Genomic DNA, 21,384 nt, shown 5'->3' with positions numbered 1-21,384 from the left:
GGAGGTTATGCCGAATTTTTTTTGGTAAATCTCCTTTAGAGGTGGGTCCCGCAGGGCCACTTCGGGTTCCAGGGTGGAATTCGGGGTGGGTCTTGTCATATTGCCCCTAATAATACCCAGTAACCATATTATTGCCCCCCAGTAATCATATTATTGCCCTCCAGTGAATTGCATAAACTCTCAAAACCAAAATGAATACATTACAGACACAATTGATCAATTTATATGCATATTATTGCCCCCCATTACTCATATTATTGCCTCCCAATAATCATATTATTGCCTTGCAATAGACATGTATAACTACTCGATAAAACTTTCACCAACGTGGCCCGCTCGGACTGAAAATATATCGAAGAGGAGAGAGGTAGTGCAGAGTTCGATCAATCCCATATCTGTCAAATCCGTAGAGTTCTTAATCGACAATGACTCCAGCCCCAGACACAGAGCTATGTCGTCGAGCTGGGACCCAACCACCGAGCACAGCCCATGGAACTGGCCAAGCTTGAGAGCTCTCAGTCTGGGACACTTGGAAGCAAGAACCTCCAAGGCCAGTCCACTGTTCCTCACGTTCTTACACACATCTAGTTCCAGCTCTTCCAGCAAAGGAAACCCGGAGAAGAAGTTGATCAAAGCCGCCCGCCCAATCTGAGCGTCCTCTGATGTGAAGCCGTCGTCGTTTGGATCCCCACGCGCGTTGGCCAACGACGATGTATCGATGAGATGGATGACTCTGAGCTCCGGGCAATTGGTCGATATGGCCAAGAGAGCCTCCTCCCCGACGAACCCTATGTATCTGAGATCGAACATACAAGCGACGAAGAGCTGCTAAAGCTTGGGGTAGGCCTCGGTGATGAATCGGATCTCATTGGCTCTAAAACCCTCGGTAAACGACTCCGTCAAGAGATTGAGCTTGGTGAGAGAGAGGGCCACGTTGGGATGGGAGGAGAGAGAAAATAGATCGAAGAGGGGAGGGGGGAGAGAGAGAGAGACTGAGAGGAGAGAGATTGATAAATTTAAATTTAATAATACGGGCAAAATTGTCAAAAGATGTTAGATTGGGTAAGTGAGGCTAAAAAACTCTTACTGGAGTAAGTGGGCAATTTTTAAGCTGAAATCGGGTAAGTGGTCACAGCCCCTTAGTTTTAACGGAAATGATGGAAAAAGTCACATTAGAGTATGAAATGATAAAAATGTCACCTAGTTTCCCACTTGATAAAAAGGTCCATTATGAATTGTTAGTGATATTAATTTAGTCCTTATTAATAATGAAGTGATGTTAAAATGTTAAAAAAGGTCAGTTTTTAATTTTTTTTTTATTCTGATTCTACCCTTAAAGCTAATACCACGTTTATAACCGTTCATATTCAAAATTTCATAGCTCAAATTTTCTCTCTCATTTGATTAGAGATTCTCTCTTCGAGTTTCTCTCTTCGCCGCCAGCTTCTGATTGCGCTTGGTCTCTCTACGATGATTTGAAATCTCAATTTTGAGTGATTTTGGAGCTTCAATCAACAGCTTTCTTCTCTTTTTCCTATCTCTGGCTTCGTCACTCTTCCCCGTGATCACGTCACTTCTTCTTTTTCTTCCTGTACTCAGTCCTCAATTACAAAAAGGTTGACTGAGACCGTGAGATTGGAGGCATATGAGACTATGACTTCATCTGTATCACTCTTTCCCTATTCAAGCATGCACGCGATTAGATATCCCGAACGGTTTTCCAATCCACGACCGGTATTGGAATTTCATCTTTAATCAAGGTAAGTCTAGGTTTGGATCAGTGTTTTTAGTGAGATTTCCTCAATGCATCTCGACATTGTTTGCTTCGAATCGATGAATATTTGTTTTCACGAGCTTGAATACTGAGAACTTACGTATTTTGAAATAATTCTCAAGTAGTTGGTAGAATTTTCAACATATTTGGTTTTTAGGTTTTGAGATTTCTGATTATCTTAGTTGCTTACTTGATTTTCAAAGATTTGAGGACAAATTTGATGTGAATTAGCAATTTTGTGTGCTTTGATATATAGATTTGGTACTGTAGCTTACTGATATGTGATCTTTCGATTAACTTGTGATTATCTCCGCACTAGTAGCTTACTTGAATTCGTAGAGGTTTGATTTCGAAGCCAGAATTTTTTTTTCAGTTGAGCTTTTTGATGGGGTTTGAATTTGCTATGCAATTTTATTTTTGGTAGGAACTATGTCGTCAGTGGACATGGCATAGGAAAAGTATTATTAACACACTTAGTTCAGCAGCGCTATCTCTACCATCTTCTCTAATAGATTTTAGGTTGGCCTTTTTTTTTCAAATTTGTTTCTTCAATTTGTGGCTGTGTTTATGTTGAGTTACTGATGAGGGTGTGGGCAACTGTAAGATGTGAGCAATGTTCATCAGGTTCCTGATCACCAGGTTGGTTAATGGTTATGCAACTTTTGGCATGAAACTTGTGTTTGTTGTGGATTTCTATTTAATTTGTTGGGTTGGGTTGTGGATTTTATTGATTGTTAAGCAACATTTGGCTCTTAACATGTGTATTGTTTGTGTTTATTTCTGTGAATTATAAATCAAAATGATTAGTTTCCTTTCCTCATTGCATCTACATATCAAACTCATTGGGTTATCACTTAACGTATCTGAAATCCAGATTCTGGTTTCAGAATCGCTAACAGCTTATATTTCTGTAATGTCCACTATGTGTATGAGATATGTCCTCTGGGTGAATGCGATGGCCTTTTGCTTTGCAACTTTGGTATGGAATTACATGTAGACTAGTTAGTGTGGCGAAACGAATTAGATAATAAATGCAGGTAGCTAGTTCAAACAAGTCAATCTAATATCTTGCAATTTGGATGTGCAGATGATAATGGATTCATATGCCAATGATGCGGATGTCTTAAGAACAAATAAAAGATACGAGAGATGGAAAGTAAAATAAAATCATTGCAGGAAAAGGCTCGTATAGCTGCAGAGTCTGTAGGCTCTTATATCAGTATCCTTCTTTCTTTGTCTTAAGCATTACTGATGTTATTTTAGCAATTGGAGGTTTTGATTATTGACAATATTTTCCATGGTTGTCATCACTAGGATAGACAGTGGTTGCTTGATATAATAGCTTTTGTACTAAGGAAAGAGAATTAATTACATATTTTGATATTGAACAGCTTGATCTTTGACAACTTTAGCTTACCAGGAAGTAATAGCTCTGTATAAGGCAATCAAGACACTCCAAAGGCAACTATTTAATCCTTGTTACATCTATTTGATCCCAACTTGGGAGGGGATTATAGAGGTAGCTCATTGAGTTTAATTATTTTCTTGTAATAATGAAAGTAGTTGGGTAATTACAAAGCTTTTCTTTGTTTTTGGGTTATCTAGGTGTCCTTATCATGTTGCTCTATTGATTGAATGTTTATTTCAACTATAGCTTATGCTTAGTGAGTCATGTTTGCAGTGCTCTGTAAAGAATGTGGAGTTTAGTTGCCTTGGCATTATGATCTTCAAATGCAAGGCTCTCTTTCTCTATATATTCTTTTTCTCGGTGTGTTTTTGGCTCATACTCCAGCATATGCAGAGATTGTCTTGAATTTTCCATATAAGCTCTTCGGGAAATGCACGAGGAGTCCGCTTAATATCACACCTGTGAACACATCTGGATTTGTACAAAGCCATAGCAAAAATTAGTTTCAAGAAAAGTATAGCTCTCTTGTCTAGTTATAGGCTCAAATTAGTAGGATTTTTTTTTCATCTCATCATTGTATATATTTGTATCAGGAGTGGTATATCTAATTTGTCCCTATATAATCCAGACCAGTTTATACTTGACTAAATTGATAGCAACTTGCATTCATTTACTTCCCTGCCGTAAATTGAGAAACCTTCTATAAAGATCAATTACACTGTTAAACATTGACATCGATATAACAGTGACTTTGCCAAGACTTGGCAAGTGACATGTGATTGACAGTGACTTCAATTACATGATCAGTGACTTGGCCAATGATTCAAGGTTAACAGTGACTTGGCTAGTGGCCTCACTAACTAAGGACTTGGGCTGGCTAATGACTTCACTGGCCTGTGACTTGGTTAGTAACATGTGTATAACAGTGACTTTGCCAGTGACTTGATGTTAACAGTGACTTGACCAGAGATTGACAGTGACATGTTCATGACTGTGACATGGCCAGTAATTTGGCCAGTGACTTGAGGTTAACAGTGACTTTGCTGGTGACTTAAGGTTAACAGTGACATGGCCAGGGATTGACAGTGACATGGTTAATAACATGCAATGTCACTTGGCCAATAACTTGGTTAGTGTTAATCTGGCCAACTCAGGCAAATGGCAAGACCAGGTCACTGTTAACCTTAAGCCATTGGCCAATAACCTGGCCAGTGACTTAAGGTTAATAGTGACTTGGTCAAGAATTAACAGTGACGTAGTCAGTGACATGTTCATAAAAGATCAGTTTGGCTGTGTCTTGGCTAATGAGTGACTTGGCCAGTTACTTGGAATATTACTTTAGAAGGTACCTAAGGACATGAATTTCTTTACAGTTACTTGTTCTATATATTGGCTTATGACATTAGTTGTTTTAACATTTACTCTGCCAAATCACGGCTGGTGACTTGTTCAATGTCTTCCACTAAGATCCATAGACTTGTTCAGTTTCTTAGCTAGTGACTTGGCTAATGACTTGGCTAGTGACCTGGCCAGTGACTTGGCCACTTATTTTTAGTATACAGTAACTTAACCGATGACCTAGTCCATGACATTCAGGTTGTCAGTTCCAGCGACATTCACTTTCTCTGTAACTTGGCCAGTTACTTTAGAAGGTACCTAAGCACATGCATTTTTTTCAAAAGATCATTGCAAAAAAACTTTTATATACTAAAGCAATCTCTGTAACTTGGCCAGCGACTTTCACTTGGCCAAGTACATGTACAATTACTTGGCCAGCTACATGTACAGTGACTTGGACAGCTACATGGACAGTTACATAGAGATTCAGTGACATTCAGTTCCTCTGTAACTTGGTCAGTAACTTTAGAAGGTACCTAAGCACATAAATTTCTTTCAAAAGATCATTGCAAAGAAAATTATATATAGTAAAGCAATCCAAAAACTATATAACATGTATTGAAGAAGCTCTCCAAAAACTATATAACATGTACTGAAGGAGCTCTCCAACCTGTCCTATTCCCTAAACAAATTTCTACAATTCGTTGTGTGTTGAGTTCCGGCTGTGCCTACTTTCTGCAAATGACTTTACCACATGGGCTCTAAATTTCAAAATATCATCATTTGTTAGTTGGCTTGGAACTGTCTCTTTTTTTGAAATTTTCTCCATGTTGTACATCACAAAAAGCCTGCAATCCAATCTGTTCGTCACATAAAAATTGAAGTTAATGAATTTGAACTTTACATTAATAGCTAATTCATGCACAATTCTAATAACAAACTAAGCACTTCAGTTTGTTCATTCTCCAGCAATAAGACAAATAATAAGTGAAACTCAACCAAAATTGCTTTAGTCATTCAGCAAAAGAACAAAAAATAGTTAATTCAGCTGGACCCATAGCAACAAGATAAGATATTTTTTTTTTTTTTCAACTCCAAATTCCCTAACACTGTTCTTAATTATGTCATCCCTTGCATCATAATCATTATACCTAAATGACTGCTCAGAAGCCAAGCGTAACAAATAAATTTTATTGAAAACCTCACACAAAGTGAGATCTTCTTCTATGTTAGCTGCTCATCACTGCTAGTAAGGTGCAAAATAGTCGCAACTACTAAATGGTCAACACACACAAGGCAACCGGAGTACCACACCACAATTACATTATACAACTAAACGCATCACATACATCATTGTTATTATCATTCATTTCATTCCACAGAACAGTGAATTGAGTATTCGAAACCTGGTCGGTAACAGCCTTGGCCATGCGATGAAAATCCTTCCTCATCACGGAGTTGTGAATCAAACTGGTTGGCTTGTTCTACTTCCTGGTCATAGTGGTGTTGAGCACCACATACTGGTCTTTGCCTCCAGCCTGAATACTTAACAGTCTTCTTGTTAGCCAAACCTACTCACCAAACAATCCAAATCGAATCACAACAAAATCACATATTTGTAGTGTTTATTATTAGATGTATTAGAACAAATCAATCATTGGGTTTGTTATTTTATGAGGCAGAGTTAAATTACCGGAATGCTTTTAGGAGTGGAGGTTGTAGAGGTTGTTAGGCTCCTTGTTGAAACGGACGCCGGCTTGACCCCGGCCAAACTGATTGACTAAGGAGTTGTTCTTCTTGACAATCTCCCAGATCAACTGTCCTGGAACGATGCCATTGGAATCTAGCAAAAGTTGTACCAACCGATACAAATGGATTATTAGATAAACACAAGACTAGAAGCTCCTGCTCCGGCGAAGAAGCGCAGAAACGACGGCGTAGGGAGACCGAGCGTACTGGATGCCATTGGAGAGGGGGAGAGGGAGAGGGAGAGGGAGAGAGAGAGAGAGAGAGAGAGAGAGAGAGAGAGAGAGAGAGATGAATGAGTCCGAATGGATTGGCCCTTAGTTTTATCAATTAATTGTTCTATTAATTTGTTATCGAGTTATGATTTGTTGGCGCCGAGACAGTGTCTGGTTGGACGGCACAGGTCGTGAGCGACTTGGATTGTGGCGGCACAGGTCGTGCCGGAGTGGGACAGTGCAACCTCGGCTTGAGTGTGCGATCAGTGGGTGAAGAGATGGATGGACATTGGGCCTGATTTGTTTTGTTGGACTTGGACCTAGACATCTTTTATCGGGGCTCTTTGGGCTTCTAATTAGTTAGTTTTTTCTTTCTAAATAATTCCTTGCTTTACTAGGTTTTAGTGAGTATCATCGAGTCTAGTTTACTCTGCCTATTTACTATGCAATAGTTAATAGTCTATAGGCTCCCTGTATGAGCATAGAACCGTCAAATGATTAGACATAATCTATGTATCACTGTGTTACTACCTCAAACTCTTTATTGACCCCATGACGGCAGAGGGAGGATATGTGATAGCCATTTCTGACTTGAATTATTAATATATCAATATGATATTCATTAAAAAAAAAAAATTTAAAAAAAGGTCGTGATTTGTTGATTGAGGTCCTTATGAAGCATGATTTGTCTTTTATTTGTTATATAAGTTTGGACTTTGGATCATGAAATTAATTTTATAATTCATGTGATTTTTTTTATAGGATTTTGATAAGAGCTACAAAAATGGTGCCGCTTGAAGTATGAAAACTCAGTTGCATAAGTATTTTGATGGAGAAAGGTCGGACAAGAAGCAAGAGTTGATCGAATGTTCTACCTTAATGAAAAATAGAGCAATTTTGTTATTTATTCTTGTTCGTGTGGCTTGTGATGCGTTGGCCATACTTATTACATTGTTGCTTCTGAATCAACATTTAGTATTAGTGATAGGTTCCTAGATATCATGGTTTTTAGTGTATATTCGAGTTGACTTTTCAGTACGTAAGAGAGGTAAATTATGTAACTTTTGTCCGTCTTACTTTATATATATATAATAAGAGTTAAAAATATGATTAAGATCATGTGACATAAAAATGTATGATATATATGTTGAACGCATATTGGTGAGGGAAAACAAAATAAATCCTCTTATGATTTATGACCTAAATGTAAGTCAATATATCATATTTGCTATAAAAATAAAAAAATAAAAAATATATATAAATAATTAATCATGTGGTACAAAAAATACAGAAAAAAAACATTAAAAAATGAATGATTTTTTTTTTGAGAATAAAAACAAATGGTTTCTTCATTTTTTTTTTTGCACAGCTAAAATAGAAAAAAAAATAATAGTTCATGGCATTTTCTTATTGATTGGACATTAATTTTTGAAACTCAAGTTTGATTAAGAAATGTATATTTAGTTAAGATTTATAGAGTGATTAAATCATTGAAATGACTAAATTTTTTATTTTAAAGATAATAATTTGTTTGAAAATTCTATAGTGAGGTTATTTGAGGAAGTTTAGTGAGGTTTAGTGAGTAAATTTAGTATTTGAAAATTTGATAAGAGGTGTAAATAGCATAGAGGTCAAGTGAGTAAATTTGGAGGTTCTAATAGAAAAACTCTTTTGTATCAGGCTAAAAAAGCAACATCGAGGTTTAAGCAGCTTAGAAACACATTAGGATGCAATTCTAAGAAACATCACTGCGCTTTGTGCATGTATATCTAGAACAACTCATCAATTGTAAACCATATACTTGGGCGTCGCACTAAATTTCTGGTACCCCTTAATAACTTTGTTCACGGCATCAAGGAAGTCCTTTTCAGTCACCGTCTTCCTCCGTGCACGAATGGCAAACATTCCAGCTTCTGTGCACACGCTTCTTATATCGGCTCCAGTGGAATTAGGGCACATCCGAGCCAGAAGCTCAAACCTAACATCTCTTTCACAATTCATGGTCCTTGCATGGATCTTAAAAATCTGAGTTCTACTCTCCATATCAGGCAGACGGAACTCGACCTTCCGATCCAATCTTCCGGGGCGCAACAATGCCGGATCTAGAGTGTCAGGCCTGTTTGTTGCCATCAACACCTTAATGTTTCCCCTTGCATCAAACCCGTCGAGCTGGTTCACAATCTCAAGCATTGTACGCTGAACTTCAACGTCTCCGCCAGCACCATCATCAAACCTGGCACCTCCTATGGCATCTACCTCATCGAAAAACACAATGCAAGCCTTCTTGGTCCGCGCCATCTGGAACAGCTCTCGAACCATCCTAGCTCCTTCTCCAACATATTTCTGAACAAGCTCACTCCCAATGACACGAATGAAGCAAGCATCTGTTCGATTGGCCACGGCTCTAGCTAGAAGGGTCTTGCCAGTTCCTGGAGGACCATAGCAGAGAACACCCTTGGGAGGGTCAATCCCAAGCTTGACAAACTTCTCAGGGTGAAGCAATGGTAGCTCAACCACCTCGCGCATCTTTTCGATCTGGTCCTTACATCCACCAACGTCGTTGTATGTTACATCTGGCTTCTCTTCCACAGTCATCATGGTCACAGTTGGATCAATTCTGGGAGGCAGAGGAATCTGAATTTGAAATTTCTGTTGGTCGACCCCAACACGCATGCCTTCTTCTATATCAGTTGGGGAAACCCTCTCGCCCAAGCCGACCACAAACTTTGCAATATGCGCAACGTTGATGACGTATTTTGCATCTTCGGAATTAGGGTTAATTATCTTGGTGCATCTTGCCACCTTGAGAGGTTTCTCCCCCATCATCTTTCCATCCGAAATAAGATCCCAGTGGGTAGGAGTAGCTAGGCCAGTGTCCGATTCCTTAATGCCACATAAACTGTTCAAGGTTTTAGCCTTGTCTTTGATTTCCTTCTCCACGTTTTTGATGGGAGTTGAATAGGGTCCTGTTCCATATGTTTTGAGGAGTGCGATGTCGTCCTCGTCGAGGGGTCTAGGGTTTTTCTGGTCTTTCATGTTGTCCTCCGGATCAGGCGCCATTACAGTAAAGGTTAGAAAAGTTTCGAATTGATTTGAGTTTAGAATACTGCAGCGAAATGCTGTAAGCAATTGATTTAGTTTAGTTTGGCTTAAAGCTTGAACCTTCGCTTATATAAGCTTCGCCAGTTTCCATGTCCGTTTAGGATTAGAATTAAGAATCAGAATTAAGATTAGTAAAGGAAAGCAGTAAAACATAAGGACAATATTTTTGCTAGTTTCCATATCCGTTTAGAAATTAACTTTCAGTCTTTGCATAGGAATACTTTACATATTTGATTACAGATTAAGACAGCCCTTTTTTTTTAATTAGATTAAAGTCCAAAATTTAGACCTCATATTAATTGTAATCCGCATCGATTTTTCTTATTAATTGCGGTCCAATGACTCAGTTGTCACCTCGGATTTATTTCCTTTTCCATCTCGCTGACTCAATCCTCATTAATTTTTCTTTTTTACATGACTAATATGCCCTTGTTGAATGTCTTTGCACATAAAATGCAAGAATTAATCATATTAAAATTAGCAATCTGATTAGTATCATATTTGATGTGTATCTTTCTTAAATTATTCTTATTGATCCGGTATAAAATTATGAAATTGATATGACATTGAATACTATATTTATTGTAAATCATCCTAAAATTATTCTAATTTAAAAGATGTCTTCTATAAGTTAAGAATCTTTTCTAAAGCAATTTTTTGATAATGTTTTTCTTCAATACCAAAGCTTCTCTGGTTATGGCTCTTGTTCGTAATGTCAAGTTTTATATGAACGTCATTCTCTTTCTTTAACATTAAGCTTTCTTGGTCAATGTATTTTCTTATCGGCCCTATATGATTATGATCTTTTTCATGTAAATCATTCCATGGATGGTAGCTATTCTTCTTCTTCTTCTTCATTTTTTTTTTTTAACATTTCTTTCTTAACTTACCTTTAACCTAGAAAGGAACATGTGTGTGTGTGTGTGTGTGTATTTTGTTGGTTGATTAACCACTATTGTTACCTCATTCTAAGGTAAATATTGAGCTGAAATTGTGATTCAATTAGTGAATTTAGAATTATTTACCTTATTTGGTTCTAAGGGTAAAATAGACTATTAAAAAAAAACAAATGGACCGCAATTAACAAGAAAATATGCGCGGACTACATCCAACTTTTATATAACAAAAAGGACTTGGATCAAAATATCTCTTTTTTTTTTTAAAGCAGATTAATCCGTTTTGAGCAATGTAAACGTAATAAATAGCCAATACTCAGATTAATGTCATATTGAAATTTACTTGACTCTATTAAACCCTAAATGACATCAGGATTGAAACTTCCAGCAGGGACAAAATTGGAGTTGCATTGCAGAGCTTGCTTCAGATGCAAATTCAAGCCATAGTTGTTAACCTCAAGCGCTCTCAACTGCTCTTGCTGTTGAGCCACCAACTCCTTCATATGCTTCAATTCTCGGCTTCGACCCTCTAACTCTTTCTGCCGTTCAAGTAGCACACACACAGCTCGCTTGAGCACCATATTCTCCTTTTCAAAGCTTGCACCGATCGATTTCTCGAAACCCTTTAACAGTTTAACACTTTTGCAGCGCGTGCCCTAGCATCCTCCACACTAACACAAGTTATCAATTCTCCGATAACCAATTCAACCCAATCCGCAGTACCATCTTCAGGAATGGGTTTCTGATCTTGTGGTACTTTTTCAGCAGAACCAGAAGTAACCCTATTCTCCGTCAGGTGAAGCTCGCTCAGGCTCTTGATGGTGGCATCAATATCGTAGCAGGACTCTTGCAATGCTCTATCAAGAATCTGGAGATCCATAAATTAGGTGAGAGAAAAAAGAGCGAATTAAGTTCGAGTGAGGAGCGGAGAAGTGATGAAGAAGTCTGATTCAGAGAAGAGAACTCTGAAGTATGAGGAAACTTCCTTAAATACAAATGCATGGGTTGCAAATGGAAGATTAGCCGCGAAATCTTAACTAAGCTATAGTTTCCAAATCCGTGTAGGATTTGATTTTGTCGGTTTGCCCCAACGTACTAGGAATTCCAAAGTCTTTCAGGAATGGTGCGGACCAAGCATTTTATTTCCACGTGTACAAACAAAAGTGAAAAATAATTTTCTTTCACAATTAATGTGATTGGTTACTAGAATTGAAATTCGACCTTTATCAACATTTTTGTTGAAAGATAGTTGAAACCAATTGCTACTACAAATGAAATTTTATTAATACTTTACTCAATTCAAAGTTTCAAATAAAAGAATTCTTCATGAAAATATGTGTTCAAAGATGTAGCGGCTCAAATAGAAAGCGAGGCCAAAATGTAATCTTATTCACAAGCTCCCAATTTTTCTTTTTAGAAAATTAGAGTATATATTGTTGGAGAGGAAGATATCATGTTAGAAAAGTAACAAAAGTTAATATAACTTATAAGTGGGTGACTCACATCTAATTGAACCGAAGTCTTTTGTGATTATACATGTCTCAAGTTCCAATGTGGGAATTAGATGGTTAATTGATTTCACTTGCAGGCCTAGAGCTAGGTTGCACGTGAGGGGGTTTGTTGAAGAGGAAAGATCCATATTAAAAATTACAAAAGATAATAGAACTTATTAGTGGATGACTCACACCCAATTGTACCGAGACCTTTTGTAATTACAACCCAACACCTAACATGTGGTTAAGTTAGGACAATATTGAAAGCTAAGCTATTGAACCAAAGATGAAGGAAGAAGAAGATGAGAAAAACGGAGAGAGAGGGCGAGAGAAAGCGTATAAAACGGACCGGGCTACATTGTATATTCTCTGTTAATTGTGAACAGTATATCAACAGCCTATTTATAGGCATAACAAAATTACACTAACACCCTTTCATATTCCTAACACCCCCCCTCAACCATAGGCTTGGGTACAAGCATATGGTTGGATCTAATTTGAAAAGAAAACCCCCACAGAAAATCTTCAACTGATGTGCTTCTTGAACACTGAAAAATGGTAGAACTGGTGCATCTTCAATTCAACCCATAGTTCTCCATAGCACTTCAATGTAAATAATTGATGGAGCTTCCATTCTCAGTTCAAATTCTAGAGTGCAAGAGCTGCTACCACACTATTTCCCTCAATTACCATCATACGCCTGTAGCAGTCACTGAGAATAGGAGATAAACAATAAGTGGTCAGAGAAGGTCTTGTTGAAAATTCACTGGAAGAAAGAGCCCAACATTATGCCACTGTGAAACAGATTTCTTCTCAACTGCACATGCTACTGCCAGATTACTTTATACCCTGTTGCTACAATGCATAAAGTCTAACCCCAATGGTATCAAACTCTTCAGCTATTTAGAACATGTGAAAATCTAGTCTACTCCAAGAATAATGAAGAATCATCAAAGTGAAATACTTATTAGCCCAAAACAGATATCTCATCCTTATCAAGCTGATATATCACCATAGTATTACATCAAACTTCACAAGTTTTGTATCACATAATTGAATCCATGAAAAGCACTTGCTGAACCACCACCAGCAAAGACAAGAGATAGCAACCATGCAATATAGGCCATGCATACCCGTTCTACTCATATGACTAGTAGCTACAATCATCAAAACCACTCATCAATCCCCTGCCTCATCAATTTGAACACCATATTACTGCATTCACATAGAGACCAAGTGAACAAGCTGCTGACCCTTTACCAAAAAAGAAGATGGAAGATCATTATTTGCTAGTACCACTAACACTTCCCCAATCTACCAATATGTCCATGTAAGCAGAACTCCACCCAAATATAGACCATGACCAATAATAGTTGTATGCACCTCCAATTGAACGTATCCATACTTGTCGAACCAGAGCCATCCATTCAAAAAAGGAAAAGAAAAACTTCTTCTATTCAACTAAATTTTCTTCTTTTAACAATCACTTAAATCTTCTTCTTCAAACTGCATTCAATTCTTCTTGTTCAAACTGTATACAACTTCAAAATTCAACCACTTTTCTGTGGTGACCTGAGAGGGGGGTCACACAGCGCCGTGACTCCGAGCCAATGAGGAATCGACATGTCACGAATGACATCTCGATAGCTCATCAACCCGAAACCGCAAGGCCTTTTGAGTTTAGGTTGTTGGTTTACAAAACGCTTTATTGGACAAAAGTCACAAAACATTCTAGCAACCGAACAACATATTTTCGCAAGCGGAATTTTAAAGTGAGCTAAAAGATTTGGGCTTACAATCGGAGTCCAATTTGGAAAATAACAATCACGAAGTGAAAACAAGTATGAGAGATGCGCCCCAGGGTTACGGGTCTCTCGAAATTTTGTGAATGAGCGAATAGAAAACAAATAAATTAGTGAGGAAATAAATAACCAAAATACTTCAAAATCCGATAAGGGACCAAAACCTTCCTTTTGATAAAACTAAAGAGAAATGCGCCAAGCCGGGCCATGTGCCTCCCTTGTACGCTTCCCGACCACATGCTCGAAACCTGCACACTATAGTAGGGGTGAGCTTTCGTCCTCGCATGCCCAATAGGGGCCGACCCAACCATTCTAGGTTTGAAAACAATATACTTGAAAATATTTACGACATAATATTGTGATAGTTGCAGCAATGAGGTGGTCGTAGTTCTTGAGCAGAATGATTGCTATACCATTTTCCATTCTGGATCAATGTCCATAGTAGTCTTGATGAATTCTTTGTCAAGAAACGGTACTCGAGCCTCAACACCCCAAGCTGAAGTCGATTTGTTGGCCCTCAGACAGTCGTACAGGTGAAGAGCTTTAATCTGTTGAATAGTCACAAAAATTCAGTAAGAAAAAGAAGTCATAATAGCCATCAATGGTAGTAAAATAAAATCCAGTAATATTGCAAGTACATAAACATATGGCACAAAAACAAGAGAAGAGAACAATCCAGAGATAGTGTATATGGAATAAGTTCTGGCATGTTTCTTGGTGAAACTCCTCCTTGTGGAAATACAAGTAGCCACCAAAGATTTCATCTGAACCTTCACCAGAAAGGACCATTTTTACTCCCAGAGATTTTATCTTACGAGACATAAGAAACATTGGAGTGCTGGCTCTGACAGTCGTCACATCATATGTCTCAATATGGTAGATAACTTCTTCAAGTGCATCTATGCCTTCCTGAGATATGAAGCAAAAAATAGAAATTATTTCTTATGATTAGTATATATCCAGGCCTTTTCCTGGGATTACTAATGTAGAAAAGAATTGATGAAAAGTGAGAGAATGAGATAGATTGGAAGAAGTAGAATGAGTAGGAGCGAGAAAATCAAAACAAAAACAGCTGATAAATTCCAACATCAGTTTGTATATATTGCAATACTTGAAAATCTATACCAACTGATCGAATGTCATAACTCGACAAGGGTTCAACAAGCCTGCTCAATACATACCAATATTGGAAATCAAAGCAATCAAGCTGAAATAATTAAATATATAGAAAGCTAGGTAAGAAGCAGTTACAATGTGTTTTCTAATACAATGTGTTTTCTTTAGGAGTAGTTTAATTGCTAATGCCACTCACCATATAAAAGATCTGAAACTCCAATCTATTTATGGTAATCTATACCTCCCATAGTCATAATTAATTCATAACGTTATTCAATTCAATTGTCTCTGCTGCTTTTCTTCATGAACTCATAATTATGAATCTTGAAGAAAGTCTTATATCCCAAAATTTGTTACGAAAAGCATAATCTAAGTGAAGGAGCTATCACGAAAAGCATAATCTAAGTGAAGGAGCTATCCAATAGAGAAAACATAAATTTCAGCTGCTAGTTGCGTATGATTCTTTAAGATTGATATGGTAAATCTATTGAAAAGAAAGGAGCACAGATTAATGGGTAAGTAGCTAGGGAAGAAAGAGAACACGCATACCAGTTATTAAGACGTCTTGAATGAGAAGAGCACAGCAGAGGAGAAGAGGATGAGACGTACGTCATGATCGTGAAAAACCCTAGATTTGTGCGTTTGCTTTTTTTTTTTTTTTTTCTTTTTCTTATTTGTTAACCCATGGGTTTTAACTCTGGTTAAGAGAGATAATTAAGTTGTGGTCCATTAGATTTAAGTAAATTGATCCAAGGGCTAAGAAAGGAGCTTCACACTTTAATTTTAAAGCGGAGCTCCGCTCTGGATTGGATCTGTATATATATATATATATTATCTAGTAACCAAAAGGCTAAAAGATATATATATATATATATATATATATATATATATCTTTTAGCCTTTTGGTTACTAGATAATAACTCTTATCCACGTCATTTCAATTTTTATCCAATTTTTACATTAAGTTTAACTTTTGATATGTTTTGCAATATGTTCATTAAGATTTATTTGTCTTATGCTATAAAAGATATATGTTTTTTAACGAAATCACACAGTTCCTCACCTGCTATAAAAAAATGTCGAAAAAATATAATCAGATTTGATAATTAATTACTTATTATCGTGTCCTACAGTCCTACTATAAATATATAAAATGAATTAAATATGACGCGACACTGTGTTTTGCTAGCTATAGACTCATGTCCAACATTTGTTACGAGTCATAGTATATTAAAAAGTATCTTCGTCACTAACAATGAGCCCAAAATTTTCTAAGGCCCGTAATAGACTCAAAATCTAACCGTTGGAAAAGAAAAATAAAATAAATGGCCTGAGGATCGGACCGTTTGGAGAAAAGTAGCCGTTGCCTTGCTCTCAGGTCATTCCCAACAGCCTTAAATACCAGAGCCTCTCCTTCTTCTTGCTCACAAAAGCAATCGATACTAACCATCTCTATTACTCTCTTGCGCTCTGTTACTGCTAAAAGCTCTCTTTTCGTTTCATTTGTATTACTCTGCTGCTTTAATTCTCTCTGCATTTTCATTATCAATGGCTGAAATGAAAGATTGCCACCACCACGTAGTGGAAATCCCGGTGGACGAAGAGCACCAACAGAAGCTCTCGTCCTCCATGACCATCATTTCGGCAATCCAACACCACCCATTGATGGAAATCTCCGAGAGCCCCGGCCATTTGCTTCTTCTCAAGCTCTGGCGAAGAGAAGAAGACCTCTTCGGCCGGCGGATCGCTCGGAGGGAGACCCGAATGGATCTCATCCGCCGCGAAATCTTTCAACTGTGTTGCTTCTTCTTGATATTTCATGCCTTTTTCTTGACCATCTTGTTCACTTCTTCTGTAAACTCCGAGAAGGGGAGTTGCCAGAAGTGGTGGATTCCGAGCATTCTTTCGGTTTCGACTTCTGTTGTGTTTGTGGTTCTTGTGCAGGTGAATCTGTGGAGGTACTGGAAGGTGTGGGGGCAGTTGCAGAGGGAGAAAATTGAGAATCGAGCTCTGGTGAGGTGTATACAGGAGTTGAGGATGAAGGGAGCGAGCTTTGATCTGTCCAAGGAGCCGCAGAGTGGGAAGAGGTTGAAGAGCTCGAGTGTCGAGATCAAGTGGAAGCCGATCACTTGGTGCTCGCAGAACTTGATCACCATCTGCCTTGTTTGCTTTGCAGGTTTGTAATCTTTGTTGTCACATGTATAATGTGCGTGTTGTGAGAGAGATGTTATATACAAAGGGCGCATGAACTTTATTCTTGGTGGTCTAGGAATCTGATCGGCTTCTTTGCTTTGCAGGTTTGGTGTTTCCTGCATCCAAATTAATGCTTTGCAGCGGCTTCTGAGCTTGGGGAGATTCTTAGTTCATCTTCATCTTTCTTAAGGTATTGAATCGTTTTTTTTTTTTACAATCCAACTGAATGTGCATGTTGTAATAGAGATGTTATACATAATCAGCACATACAATTCATGAAGGAAAGCATTGACAACCTGTACTAAATGTAGGTGTTTCCTGCCTTGCAGATTTATGATCTGTTGCAACTTGTGAGCTCAAGGATCTGCGGCGACTTTGAGCTCGAGGAGTTTCCTTTTGATGATCTTTCTCAAGGTATACCGTTGATCTTTCTCTAATCTAATGTACATGCTGTGAGAGCAGACTCATACAATTCAACCGTGGTTTTTGACAAATTTTATCCTATATACAGGCTGTAAATTTGAAAGATATTGCAACTGAGAAGGGAAGCATTGCGATTCATTGCAAAGTAAAAGTAACAAATCATGCTAATTGCAAGAGCATCATTATGTTTAGAAATGAGATTCTGCTTGCTCCTGAAAAAGTGCTTTGTTAGGCACAATTTTGGTTGATTGTGTGAAACGCATCGGAAGCCTACTGCCATCAAGTATCTGTCATGGTGGCTCTTTCAATCGTCAGATCCATCCTTGACTTCGAATCTTTACAAGAGAACTGTCCGATCACCATCCAGACTCATGCCAACAATCAAAGTACATTCCTTTCAGGTCTCTAGTATATGAAAGAGAGGAAATCGATCTTATCTCCATAATGACCTCCCAAATCTAGTGCCTGCTAAGAGATGAGGATTATGCGGCATCTGCGAATGCGATCATATCTCTACTACTTCCAGTCAAATAAAGGGGATCACTACTACTTCCACTCAGATAAAGGGGATCACTACTACTTCCACTCAGATAAAGGGTCAGATAAAGGGGATCACTACTTGTTGTGCACTCTTTATAGAATGATGTAATTTCAAATAGATGTAACGATGCAATGCTCTCAGTCAATTAATCTACTCGTTTACAGCATGGAACTCTCTCTCTACACAATTTACAGCTGTACAAGACAATTGTCCCATATAACATAGTAGATTAGTACTATTACTTCAAAATAAAACTTTCAGCTGTATAACAAACTGTTCTTTTTCACATGAACAAGGGTGCTCCACTTACAAGCCAAAAGATAAGTGTGAAACAGAATCTAATGGTGGTCAAATATCCCAAAGAAAACCTAGAGAGCTGAATGAGCACATGGAGCAAACAGAACTAAATGGTGGTCGCATTTTATAATCCAAAAGACGCAAGAGAGATGCAAATCGCAAATGCATTAGCCCGTGCTTGTGAAGCCGAAGATCCTCACAATACCTGTAACAAAGAAATCCGGGAAACCAAGAAACCAAAAACAGCATCAGTTGAGTTTGTTCTGTTGAATGAGCTTGGTGGAACAGGAAGCTTTTCATGTTACCTTCATTGATGTTGTCCTTCCCAGCATATGCAAGTAGATTGCTTTTAGGATTCCAGTCAACACTGTTCATGGCAGGCCCACATGGAATTTGATGCACTGTACGCCCAGTTTGAACATTTGACTGTTTTATACGGCAACAATTTGATGACTTAGATACAGCAAAAAGTCAAGTGCAGTGATAAATCAGCTTCCTAGAATGACAGGCTGCAACACTTCTAGTAGAGGCGAATATACTTCTTGAAAAGATGAATGACAAGAGTAAACCATACTTACTATGTCAATGAAACAGTCTGTACTGCCAGAAGCAAGATACTCTCCACTGTGGTTGAAGCTTATTGTCCTCACAGCCGATCTGAGGAAAGGTACAAGAAGAGGGTCATACCACGACAAGGACTGCAGATGATTAAAGCCTACTTAGCTAACTATGAAGAAAAAAGTTTACAGTGGCCATGGTTACTCAATTCACATACTTTCTATGATGTTATGGATTATGATAGGGAACCTCAAGTAGAACTCACTTAATTTTTGTAAACGTTCGCACACAGAGCAACTCTGAGATATCCCATAGGCTGACCAAGGCATCGGCACTCCCAACAGCAAAATATCTGTCATAGTACAAAGGGCACGCAACACAGACCAAGGCCGTCATGTGACCTCTTGAAAGAATTGTTGCAGGGAAGAAATAGAACAACATAAAATACCTAAACATTTTTTAGGATGGGATCCATGAGAGGGGGAATGCTTATGTAGGTAGTTCAACTATTATAGCAAGACAATAGCATAACAAGGTAAAAGTTAGAACGGTGTTGTTCTTTGAAAATGAAGAAACAATAGAACTTTGTATCATACCTTCCACATGGGTCAATTGCAATGCAGTGGCAACCAGCTGTATGAGCCATGAGCCTGTCAAGTGGTTGAAGAGATGGGTATGATAGTACTTCAACAACACCTTTCTCATCTGAAGAAATACAAAAACTTAGTGTTCCAGCAGATAGAAAGGGAAAAGAATTATTGTAATAAATTGTTCTCACCCTTTCCAGTTGTCACGAACAAAATATCACTTGTTGTGTTCCAAGCAATTTCATTTACCTGGAAATGAAGACTAAACAGTATAACCATGGACTAGGATGAAGCATTAAAGTATAAGGATCATAGAGAACAAATAAGTTATACCTGTTTTCACAACTATGCATGAGTTCTACTACCATAAATTAGTGGAATTGATTGACAAATAACTTTGAAGAACAAATCATGGTATGTAAGATAATGGATATAAACATGAAAAGCATTGATGTGACTGAGAAGGAAGAATTTATTTGTTGACAGATTTTATATATTACAGCTTCAACATGGACTAGACACCAAATACAGCTTTGCCCATGCAATATGAACCATATTTTACATCTGTAGAACAACCTCGTTCCTTTCTAATATCACACCTGCAATAAAAAAAATGAAAAAAGCTCGGATTCAAACATCATGAGAGAGATTAATTAACATCATAAACATACTGATAACTATGAAACAGACAGAAGGAACAAGGTTTTGTAACACATGCATTCCTTCTTAGGATCAGATTTTGAGTTGCCTTTGCATATCATACACATGAACTGAATATCTCAAGGTTGAGCATCAATTCTTTTCCCAAAATCCTCTACTATTAAAGCTAAGCCTCATATACAACATGAATTAGAAAGAAGGAAAAATAGACAGAAGGAAACTAAAAAAGGCATCTATTAGTTTTTTTTACCTCGCAATGGAACTTCCTCTTGTGAATTGCCTTAAACGTCCGAACATCCAAAATTGTCAATTCGTTGTTCTACATTTTAAGGAGAAAATGCAAAGACCATTAGAAGAACAACAAACATCCATAGCTAGTGATCGATACTCACTAATCACAACTCAAACAAATAAACAGCTCAAAAATTCTCCAACTCACACAACAGAGCTTCCACACAACTAAGCATACCGTATCACCAACTGCTATGAGCTCGCCATCAGGTTTATATGCAATGTTAATGTTCAGGCCACTAAGTTCCGCTAGCTGCACACACTTCCCGGCTGCACAGACCAAATTACAAAATCACATATAGCATCACACAACCGTTGTCCTAGCCTTATATCGAACAAATCAATAGATCAAACAACTCACTACGATCATCCCAGAGACGAACAGTTTTGTCCATAGAGGCAGTGGCAACCAACTCGGCATGCTTGGGATCCCAACACAGATGCTCCACACTATCCCTGTGCCCCTTCAATTCAACAGAGTTACCCTGCAACATGTATACACACAAATCTACATATAACATCGAATTTACCTCACTATATTGATTGAAATTAGTAATAACTACAAGTAAATCAGAGATTCAGAGTACCGGAGCTTACATTTCCATGAGGCTCAATGTGCCAAACCCTAGCGGTCTGATCCTCAGAACCCGAGGCGAGCTTGGTTCCGGTGAAGTTCCAAGCCACCGATCGCACCTTTTTCACAGCGAAACAGTCAAAATCGAGAGGAGCAAGAAATGAAGTAGGGCTTGGTGGATGTTGAAATTGGAAAACGAAAGGTCACAGAAAAGAGAGTTACCTCCTTCTCATGGACACCGTACTCTCTGCTTAGGAGATTCTTGAACGGCGTCGTCTTCTCCATCTCCGGCGGGTTTGAGTTTCAGATCAAAGTCACTGAAATTTGAGTCTGATTGGAGCGCAGAGAGAGAGAGAGAGAGAGCGAAAGT

General features: G+C 38.0%; 3 protein-coding genes, 1 long non-coding RNA gene and 1 other non-coding gene across 6 annotated transcripts; 2 read left to right on the top strand and 3 right to left on the bottom strand.

Moving 5' to 3' along the window:
- Nucleotides 1-1,416: 1,416 nt before the first annotated feature.
- On the top strand, nt 1,417-3,804 carry LOC121049590. Its single transcript, XR_005800834.1, has 3 exons — nt 1,417-1,760; nt 2,862-3,293; nt 3,456-3,804. It is a non-coding gene; the product is annotated as an uncharacterized LOC121049590 (long non-coding RNA).
- A 1,874-nt stretch (nt 3,805-5,678) lies between these two features.
- Nucleotides 5,679-5,770, bottom strand: LOC112168536. Its single transcript, XR_002924297.1, has one exon. It is a non-coding gene; the product is annotated as a small nucleolar RNA R24 (small nucleolar RNA).
- A 2,493-nt stretch (nt 5,771-8,263) lies between these two features.
- Nucleotides 8,264-9,541, bottom strand: LOC112168419 (26S proteasome regulatory subunit 7). Its single transcript, XM_024305544.1, has one exon. The coding sequence runs from the start codon at nt 9,539-9,541 to the stop codon at nt 8,264-8,266; it is 1,278 nt and encodes a 425-aa protein (XP_024161312.1).
- Nucleotides 9,542-16,306: 6,765 nt separating this feature from the next.
- LOC112202275 lies at nt 16,307-18,335 on the top strand. Of its 2 annotated transcripts, none has more exons than XM_024343211.2 (4): nt 16,307-17,066; nt 17,188-17,273; nt 17,413-17,497; nt 17,595-18,335. In XM_024343211.2, the coding sequence occupies exons 1-2, from the start codon at nt 16,439-16,441 to the stop codon at nt 17,232-17,234; spliced, it is 675 nt and encodes a 224-aa protein (XP_024198979.1). In that variant the 5' UTR covers nt 16,307-16,438; the 3' UTR covers nt 17,235-17,273; nt 17,413-17,497; nt 17,595-18,335. The 2 variants fall into 2 exon arrangements, with proteins under 2 accessions (XP_024198979.1, XP_024198980.1); XM_024343212.2 differs by having other exon boundaries at nt 17,395-17,497.
- Nucleotides 18,336-18,408: 73 nt separating this feature from the next.
- Nucleotides 18,409-21,377, bottom strand: LOC112165932 (THO complex subunit 3). The gene is made up of 11 exons (XM_040505394.1): nt 21,237-21,377; nt 21,038-21,133; nt 20,802-20,925; nt 20,589-20,710; nt 20,400-20,468; nt 19,681-19,738; nt 19,499-19,607; nt 19,168-19,254; nt 18,923-19,001; nt 18,650-18,770; nt 18,409-18,549 (listed from the first exon to the last, which is right to left on the bottom strand). The coding sequence occupies exons 1-11, from the start codon at nt 21,297-21,299 to the stop codon at nt 18,512-18,514; spliced, it is 966 nt and encodes a 321-aa protein (XP_040361328.1). The 5' UTR covers nt 21,300-21,377; the 3' UTR covers nt 18,409-18,511.
- Between the last annotated feature and the right edge of the window lie 7 nt (nt 21,378-21,384).

Source organism: Rosa chinensis, chromosome 5 (genome assembly GCF_002994745.2).
Source record: "Rosa chinensis cultivar Old Blush chromosome 5, RchiOBHm-V2, whole genome shotgun sequence".
Taxonomy (NCBI): Eukaryota; Viridiplantae; Streptophyta; class Magnoliopsida; order Rosales; family Rosaceae; genus Rosa; species Rosa chinensis.
Note: the sequence above shows the minus strand (reverse complement) of the source record. Positions and strands in the feature narration are given on the sequence as shown.